The sequence below is a fragment of the Sturnira hondurensis genome, unplaced genomic scaffold, assembly GCF_014824575.4.
Source record: "Sturnira hondurensis isolate 20B ecotype Veracruz unplaced genomic scaffold, ASM1482457v3 Scaffold0018728, whole genome shotgun sequence".
Classification (NCBI taxonomy): Eukaryota; Metazoa; Chordata; class Mammalia; order Chiroptera; family Phyllostomidae; genus Sturnira; species Sturnira hondurensis.
Window position 1 is genome coordinate 736,740 of NW_028091359.1, and position 9,687 is coordinate 746,426.

Here is a 9,687-nt window from a genome sequence, read left to right on the forward strand (position 1 = left end):
ACATTATTTATTATTCTATCTTCTTTCAATCAACACTTATTTTTTAAGATTTAACCATGTTATTGTTCAGTACGATTGGGTTGGCAGAAAAAACCTGTTTAGATTTTTCTGTGATACAAAAGACACATTTTTTTTTCAATTTTTTTATTTAATTATTTTTCAAGTACAGTTTTCTGTCTATTACTCCCATCCCATAAAAGACACATTTTTGATTTCAGCAATAACTTTAATTGATTTAGATATTTGAGTATGTCAGCTATCTCCTGTTATTGGCTTTTAGTGGGTAGAGGATAGGGGTGCTGCTAAACATCTCCCAAAGCATAAGACAGCCCCACCCATTGCAAAGAATTATGTGGCCAAAGTGTCAATAATACCAAGAAACTTTGCAAACCTTTTTTGACACATTCAATCATTCACAGCACCTTCTCCATACACTACACAAGTCTTTTTTTTACATGACAGCTGTCACAACATAATCTAACAAAATTGTTTCAAATGAAATTAAAACTAAGTACTGTTAGAGCCAGTATATGGAGAAAAACTTCTTGGCCAACCCAATATAAATAATTTCTTTTTGATATGTTGTTGGGAGCCGACCAACAGCCGTCCTTTGACATGGTCAGGACAGATGAGATGCATCTGCACAGCAGAGGCAACTGTGGCTGGATTTCGTGTCTATCTCTCCTTTCATGTTTGTCTTTGGGATTAATAGGTGGTGGGGTTTTTAGACACCTGCGTTTCAGGTCCAATGATCCGCATAATTCCAATGAATTGTACAAAATAATTTCTTGGCCAGAGAACAAAGTCCTCCCAGTGAAGTAGCCCCTGAATATCTAAAAGCTGTTGAAGTAACAGCCCCTCCTCTACCTTGGACAGGAATATGTATTAATTAGAATTAGACAGGCAAAGAAACAGGAGAAGCTGATTAGCTACTACAAACTAAGCACGTAGAAACAATTACCAAGAAGTCAGAGTCCATAGTACACAAAGAAACATTTTAGACAGAAAGATAGCTAAGTTAGACATCACAAAGGCTTTATAATAAATTTCCTATAACCTCTGCTCAGTCTAGCGTACCCTTTTGCCCCATGCCAAATTCTAAGAACTTTAATAAACAATAAGACATTCAAACTCTGTACATAGAGCTATTTCAAATTGTCTGATTAATGGCTCTCCTAGTCAAAACAACTTTTGTTTCACATAACTGACACCATGGAAATTCTTGTACTTTTCCTAGTTACCTCTGTATTGGTTTTTTTCTGCTTAACTGATCGTGCCATGCACCTGCTCCTTTAATGTTATATAACAATCTCTATAAAAATAAAGCTTAAATCAAACTGAGAGTTCGGTCAGACCCACAGAGGCTGGCTTTTCTCTGGCATCCAATCAGGTGTCTGACTCTTCATTTGTCACCTGTGCCATTCACCCTTCATGGACCCTGAACCCCGCCGAGGCTGGACCCTGCCAATATGTGAATATAATTATTCATTCTATTGTTACTGAACATTAGGGTTGCTTCTAGCTTGGAGCAATTAGGAAACTGTTAGGTTACAAAGTGTGCCTGTTTTCTAGATACTGTCAAACTGGTTTTGCAAGGGATTATACCAATCTGTGGTCCCTTCAGCAAAGTATAATAGTTGTTTCTCCTATTTTCTTCAAAGGAGTCTTTCCTACTTGGTTTTGTCAACATTTTGTTTACTTGGGAAATCTGTACAATGTGTATGGTTTAATATACACTTTTTTCCTGGATGTTTAAGTCAAAGAATTGTTAAACTAGTATTTTTTTAAAATCCTCCAAGGATACACTTTATTGATTCTTCTTAGGGAGAGAGAAACATAGATCACTCGCTTCCCATATGCACCCCTGCCAAGCATCAAACTTGTAAGCCAGGTATGTACCCTGACCAGAGATCGAACCCACAACCTTCTGGTGTATGGGGATGACACTCTAACCAAGCTACCATGCCAGGGCTAAAATAACCATAGATCAGCAAAGTCACTAAACATAACAAATAATCTCCATGGTGAGTACCACAATGTAATTTATGTGGATGAACATATAGATGTTTTCAATTTAGTTGGCTTTTCAAAGAGAAATAGGATCTGGACATGTAGAAGAGAGGGAACAAGTAGAAAAAAAATTACATAAATTTAAAAACACACCCTACTTCTTTATAAATTCTTGTTAGTAAGAGTTAAATTTGAGTCCTGACTGGCTGTAGCTCAGTGGGTTGGGTGTCGTTCTGCAAACCTAAAGATCACCAGTTCAATTCCTGGTCAGGACATATGCCTGGGTTGCAGGCCATGTCCCAAGTTGGGGGAGTGCCAGAGAAAATTGATCAATGTTTCTTCTTGCATATGGCTGTTTCTTTCCCTTCCTTCCTGTCTGTCTAAAAATAAATAAAAATCTTTTTTTTAAGTTGGTTGAAAATAATTCATGGAATCCAAATATAGCTCAAAATATTAAAAACACCAAAACCAACCATCACAACTGAGGGCCCCACCCTTCCTTTGAAGGTTAAATGAGATAATTCTCTCCCTTCAGTTTTATTGAGATACAACTAGCTTGTAACACTATTAGTTTAAGCATACAACATAATGGCTTAATATAGGTATATATCATAAAATGACTTCCACAATAAACTTAGTTAACATCCATTCCCTCATATAGTTCCATTTTTTCTTGTAATAAGAACTTTAAGATGAAGTCCCTCAGCAATTTTTAAATATGCAATACAGTACTATCATTTATAGTCACCATATTGTACATTACATCCTCAGAACTTTTTATCTTATAATGAGAAGTATGTACTTTCTGATCACCTTCACCCATCTGCCCACTCCTCCCTCCACCTGAATCTGTTCTTAGATTTTAGTTAGTTTTGTTTTAATTCCACATGTAAGATTATATATAAATGAGACTGTTTTGATAAGAATTTAACACAGAGCCACACAGTAAGTAATCTATGTCGAATTATTTTATTGTCATTATTTGACATCCCAAGTGACAACTCACTAAACACATATTACCAAATTTCCATTTCTTCTTTAAAGCTAAGAGTATTTAAAAAAGAACAAACCTCGCATACCTCCAATCAACTAAATCAAATATTGGGTTAAGGATTTCCACATTTCTTCAAGGAAAAAAAATTTATTATTACAAATAAAAGAAAAATGTTCAGCCCTGGCTGGTGTAGCTCAGTGGACTGAGTGCTGGCCTGTAAACCAAATCGTGGCAGTTCTATTCCCAGTAGAGCACATACCTGGGTTGCGGGCCAGGTCCCCAGTAGGGAGCGCTAGAGAGGCAGCAATACATTGATGTTTCTTCCTCTCTTCCTCCATTTCCCTCTCTAAAAATAAATAAACAAACAAACAAGTGAGCAAGCGAACAAGTAAATAAAGTTTTAAAAAGTAAAAGGAAAATGTTCGCTGTAGAAAATAGAGATATAAAAATAGGAGATCCACCCAAAAACCTGCATACATATGTTTGTAGCAACTTTATTCACAATTTCCAAAAGTTTGAAACAATCAGGATGCCCAGAAGGTGAATGGATAAACTGTGGTACATCCAGATAATGGAATATTAGCAGTTAAAAAAAAAAACTCACCAAACCATGAAGACACGAGGGAAACTCCTTTCTAACAAGCTCCCCCTTCTAAGGTCTGCAGACTACATCTAGTATAGCAAGCTTCTAGAGTTTAAACTGAACGACTTTTATACTTTGGAAGTCACTTGACATTTCTATTGCGTGTTTTTATTGCTTCAAATGCCAACTAACTGCTTCCGATTGGCTTTTTGATATGGTATCTCAATTCCTACCGTCCCAAGTTGAGGAAAATCTCAAACCTCTGTGGTGCAGGACTAGGGAATACCTTACAAGAAAAAAGAGAGGAGCGGGAGGAGGAACCAAAAGTGAAAGAAAGGCAGGCACTGAAGAAGAGGGGGAGGGATTTTAACATGGGACGAAAGTCGGTTGGGTTTGCTAGACGGACCGGAAGTACTCTGGGGAAGTCTCAGCACCATGGAGGGTCCGGTTAGCTTAAGAGACCTACTAATAGAATCGGCGTCCTGGAACCACCCTGAAAGTCCGGAGGGGCCGCCTGCGGAGGGCGGAGGGAGCGTGGCCAGCGGACTGGGGCCTCCTTGGCGAGGGGAGGAGATCTGCGTGGTGGGAATCTTCGGCAAGACGGCTCTGCGACTGAATTCCGAGAAGTTCTCACTTGTGAACACGGTGTGCGACCGACAGATCTTTCCCCTTTTTCGCCACCAAGATCCTGGGGATCCAGGGCCTGAAATCAGGACCGAGGCTGACACTGTCGGGGAGGCTGGTGGAGCCGGGGACCCTGGGGCTGGGTCCGCGGATCCAGTTCGGGGAGGTGTAGCTGCCACGGAAGGTAACCAAACTGAGCCAGGCTTGCAGGACTACAGCCTTCTGCAGGCCTATTACAATCAGGAAAGTAAAGTTCTGTATCTTCTTCTCACTTCCATCTGTGACAATTCCCAGCTTCTGCGGGCTTGTCGGGCCCTTCAGAGCGGGGAAGCTGGAGGTGGGCTCCCTTTACCTCATGCAGAAACGCACGAGTTCTGGAAACATCAAGAGAAGCTGCAGTGCCTCAGTCTCCTCTACCTTTTCTCCGTCTGTCATATCCTGCTTTTAGTCCATCCCACTTGTTCCTTTGACATCACTTATGATCGCGTATTCAGAGCCCTGGATGGACTGAGACAGAAAGTACTGCCCCTCCTCAAAACAGCCATTAAAGATTGTCCAGTTGGCAAAGACTGGAAACTAAACTGCCGACCCTGCCCGCCTAGACTTCTTTTCCTCTTTCAACTCAATGGAGCCCTTAAAGTGGAACCCCCTCGGAGCCAAGACCCAGCTCATCCAGACAAGCCCAAGAAACATTCTCCCAAAAGGAGACTGCAACATGCCCTGGAGGACCAGATTTATAGAATCTTCCGGAAAAGTCGTGTCTTGACTAATCAGAGTATCAACTGCCTCTTCACTGTGCCTGCCAACCAAGCATTTGTGTACATAGTTTCGGGAAGCCAGGAGGAGGACCCAGTAGGCATGTTGCTGGACCAACTTAGGAGTCATTGTACTGTGAAGGACCCTGAATCTTTGCTGGTGCCTGCACCCCTTTCTGGTCCCAGGCGATACCAAGTGATGAGGCAACACAGCCGACAGCAACTTTCTTTCCACGTTGACAGCAGCAGTTCCAGTTCTTCCGGGCAGCTAGTGGATTTCACTCTTCGGGAATTCCTATGGCAGCACGTGGATCTAGTGCTAAGCAAGAAAGGTTTTGATGATAGTGTGGGAAGGAACCCACAGCCTTCTCATTTTGAACTTCCCACGTACCAGAATTGGATCTCAGCAGCTTCAAAACTGTATGAAGTAGCTATTGATGGAAAAGAGGAGGACCTGGGGTCTCCCACTGGAGAGCTAACATCTAAGATTTTAAGCAGTATTAAAGTCTTGGAAGGGTTTTTGGATATTGACACCAAATTCTCAGAAAACCGCTGCCAAAAAGCTTTACCCATGGCTCATAGTGCCTATCAGTCAAATTTGCCTCATAATTACACAATGACTGTCCATAAGAATCAACTTGCCCAGGCTCTTCGAGTATATAGTCAGCATGCTAGGGGTCCAGCCTTTCACAAATATGCCATGCAGTTGCATGAGGACTGCTACAAGTTTTGGAGCAATGGCCATCAGCTCTGTGAGGAGAGGAGTTTAACTGATCAACATTGTGTACATAAATTTCACTCATTACCTAAATCAGGTAACTAACGTTTTCTCAGAATTTTGAAATCAAAACTATGAGCCATGTTTTTATTCTTTTTTTAAAGATTTTATTTATTTATCTTTAGAGGGGAAAGGAAGGAGAGAAGGAGAGAAATATCAATGTATGGTTGCTTCTTGTGAGTCCCTTGCTGGGAACTGGCCTACAACCCAGGCATGTGCCCTGACTGGGAATCGAACCGCAGTCGTCTGGTTCGCAGGCCTGTGCTTAATCCACTGAGCTACACCAGCAAGGGCTATTCTTAAGAGAATTTCCTCGCTATGTATCAATGTTTTTAAAAAGAGCCCTATAGAAATGTAGGTACATCAGATTTGTTCTGCTGTAAAAAAGAAAATAATCAGCTATGATGACTAATTATTTTCTCATATTTAAAGAATGAACCCTAGAGTATTAGTAAATGAGAACTGTTAAATAATACAAAGTTCCAAAAATATCAACATTTTTGTGTTGTAGTTTTTGTTGAACTAAAATGAAGTATAAGGTCACCATAATAATGATAAAATTTATTTAGGAAACCTACTGTATTTTTAGTTGTTTTCTTCTTTTATGTGTATTTAGTCAAAGTTTGGGGCTGGGTTTTAGGTTTTGGTTTTGGTTTTTTCTTATTTCCAAAATACTTTGGGGGAAATTTTGGGGTTAGATGCTAAAGAATGCAAAATAAATTTTTGTGTTGTGTGTGTGAAATTAACAGTGACTTATATTTTCTAGGAGAAAAACCAGAGGCTGAAAGGAATCCTCCTGTGCTATATCACAATAGCCGAGCTCGATCCACCGGTGCCTGTAACTGTGGAAGGAAACAAGCACCTCGAGATGATCCCTTTGATATCAAGGCAGCTAACTATGACTTTTATCAGGTAGGTTCTGGATTTTTTTTTCTCATTTCTTTTTCTTTCTTTTTCCTGTTACTACCAATGGAGTAAAAATACATATTTGCAGGAGTAAAATATCTAGAAAAGTAAATGTGACCTCTGTGTGAAATGGAAACAAGGGGAAGTTCTTTATCTGCACTCATTAACTGTGGGTCTTGCTTTTCTGAGTGAAGAACTTTTTGTGTTATTTTAAATGAAAAAGTCACAGTTTTCCCCCCCTCCATCTTCCTCTGTAGCTTTTGGAAGAAAAATGTTGTGGAAAATTGGATCATATCAATTTCCCAATATTTGAACCAAGTACTCCAGATCCTGCACCTGCCAAAAATGAATCTTCTGCCCCTCCAGATGCAGAAGCTGACAGACTTAAAGAAAAAGAACCTCAAACCCAAGGAGAGAGCACAAGCCTGAGTCTAGCTTTGAGTTTAGGCCAATCCACAGATAGTTTAGGTACCTATCCAGCTGATCCACAAGCAGGAGGAGATAATCCAGAAGTTCATGGTCAAGGAGAAGTAAAAACCGAGAAGAGACCAAACTTGGTTGATCGACAGGCATCCACAGTTGAGTATCTCCCAGGCATGCTGCATTCAAATTGCCCGAAAGGTCTCCTTCCCAAATTCTCAAGCTGGTCTTTGGTTAAACTAGGCCCTGCTAAGTCTTACAACTTTCATACAGGTTTGGACCAACAGGGCTTCATTCCAGGAACAAACTATCTTATGCCTTGGGACATTGTCATCAGGACCAGGGCTGAAGATGAAGGAGACTTAGACACAAATTCTTGGCCTGCTCCAAATAAAGCTATCCCTGGAAAGAGAAGCGCAGTTGTAATGGGAAGAGGAAGACGGCGAGATGACATAGCGCGAGCATTTGTGGGCTTTGAATATGAAGACTCTCGAGGTCGGAGGTTTATGTGCTCAGGACCTGACAAAGTAATGAAAGTATTGGGGAGTGGACCAAAGGAATCAGCTTTAAAAGCCCTGAATAGTGATATGCCCTTATATATTCTGTCATCGTCTCAGGGTAGAGGACTAAAGCCACATTATGCTCAACTTATGAGGCTTTTTGTTGTGGTTCCTGATGCTCCTTTGCAGATAATACTAATACCTCAGGTAAGAAATAAACCCTTTCTGTCTTCAGAAACAAAAATGCTGACGCTTTGTTTTGTTTTGTTTTTTAATTTTTATTTATTGACTTTGGGGAGGGAGGAGGAACATTGATTTATTGTTCCACTTATTTATGCATTCATTGACTGGTTGCTTCTTCTGTGTCCCGACTGGAGATTGAACCCTCAATATTGGGACAATGCTCTAACCAGTCGAGCTGCCTGGCCAATATCTGATGCTTGTTTTGTTTTTTTTAAATAGTACACAATAATGTCAAAGTAATTATTTAATTTAAAAAGTCTTAATTTTGAATACCTTTTATACCTTATATTCTTTTTCTTGAAAAATAAATTGCATCATACCATCAATTCATATCAATTGGTTCAGAGGCAGAACTTGAAGTTAAAAATTTGTAGAAAAGCAGGATAATATTTGAGCCTAAATAATGACGTATAGGATAAAATTAAAGTTAGGAGTGCACCCATTACCTACATACCTATTGTTTGTTTAAGCATTTACCTTTCGGGTGTTTTGTACTGAAAAATGAAAAAATGATCATATCACCTGTGTTTTTCAGGTTCAACCAGGGCCACCCCCATGTCCAGTATTCTATCCAGAAAAACAAGAAATCACTCTCCCACCAGATGGCCTCTGGGTTTTGAGATTCCCCTATGCATATGTGACAGAGAGAGGGCCGTGTTTCCCCCCGAAGGAAAACGTGCAATTAATGAGTTACAAGGTGCTCCGTGGGATTCTTAAAGCAGTAACACAATAAGTGTGTTCCAGCCAGTTCATTTCTAAACTTGAGCTGCGTTTTTTTTGGGGGGGGGGTGTATGTGGAGTTATTGACTTGGTATGTGTTTGCTATGTTTTCTTGAAGCGAAAATGGGTGTTGGTTACGGATGTTCAGTATTCGGACAATAATTTTTATACTATTTCATGATCCTGTTGGTATTTATTGTCAGTGGGGGTACAAGTTTCTAATAAACATTGGTTGTTCTAGAAAAGGACTTAAAATACCTGGTTGATTTATCTGTTTTCTATTTCACTGTCCAGAATAAAACATGTTTCTATCAAAACTAAATGTTGTAAAATTATGTTGAGCTGAAACTTTGTTATTACTAAAATTGTGTTTTAACTGGGATTTTCATTAAAATGCCGCTCCTGAAATTATCTTTATGCAAGCCCTGTTGTTTAGTTCACAGTTCTGTTACCTGAGTTAGAGTCTTTTTTTTTTTTTACACCATTTGATTCTTGGACTGATGAAATACCATGTTTTTAAATAAATGCTATTTGAGCTAAAGCTTTTCAATACAAAATATTACCCACTTTATTCTTTAAAAATTCCTACACTGTGAAACAATTTTTAAGTGACTCAAAACTTAGTCTATGATGACTTCCCTTTTTTTTTTAGATTTTGTTTATTTTTTATTTTAAAGAGAGGGGAAGGGAGAGAGAAAGAGAGGGAGAGAAACATCGATGTGTGAGAGAAAATATGGACCAGTTGACCTGGCCCACAACCCAGGCATGTGCTCTGATTGAGTATCAAAGTGGCAACTTTCAGTTCGCAGGCACCCAGTCCACTAAGCCACAGCAGCCAGGGTAACTTTCACAAGCATCAACCTAATGACACTGATATATCATCAATTAGATAAATGTGCAGAATGAGTTAACATACCAAAGTTTTAGTGTAATTGATTCTATTTTTCTAAACAAATTGATTCTGAAATGCTGGGCAAGTGAAATTGAAGAGTTTACTCTTCATATATATGAAATATAGTATTTGCATAATATATCTTACTAAAGTTTAAAACAGTCATTTAGGTTTTGATTAAGAAGTGCATATAGGCAGTTATAAAAACAGTCATGGTGATGTAAAGTACACTATAGGGGATATAGTTAAGGGGGCTCCCCTT

At 39.4% G+C, this 9,687-nt stretch overlaps 1 protein-coding gene across 1 annotated transcript; it reads left to right on the forward strand.

Moving 5' to 3' along the window:
• The first annotated feature begins 4,002 nt into the window (after positions 1–4,002).
• Positions 4,003–9,219, forward strand: SMG8 (SMG8 nonsense mediated mRNA decay factor). Its single transcript, XM_037070026.1, has 4 exons — positions 4,003–5,781; positions 6,511–6,656; positions 6,908–7,777; positions 8,349–9,219. The coding sequence occupies exons 1-4, from the start codon at positions 4,023–4,025 to the stop codon at positions 8,544–8,546; spliced, it is 2,973 nt and encodes a 990-aa protein (XP_036925921.1). The 5' UTR covers positions 4,003–4,022; the 3' UTR covers positions 8,547–9,219.
• The last annotated feature ends 468 nt before the right edge of the window (positions 9,220–9,687 follow it).

Excerpts from the sequence above, each read along its gene's own strand:
- SMG8 (XM_037070026.1), top strand. The coding sequence starts at position 4,023 with ATGGAGGGTCCGGTTAGCTTAAGAGACCTACTAATAGAATCGGCGTCC. Across the intron at positions 6,657-6,907 it reads CTAACTATGACTTTTATCAG|CTTTTGGAAGAAAAATGTTG; the intron begins GTAGGTTCTGGA and ends CTTCCTCTGTAG. Across the intron at positions 7,778-8,348 it reads AGATAATACTAATACCTCAG|GTTCAACCAGGGCCACCCCC; the intron begins GTAAGAAATAAA and ends TGTGTTTTTCAG.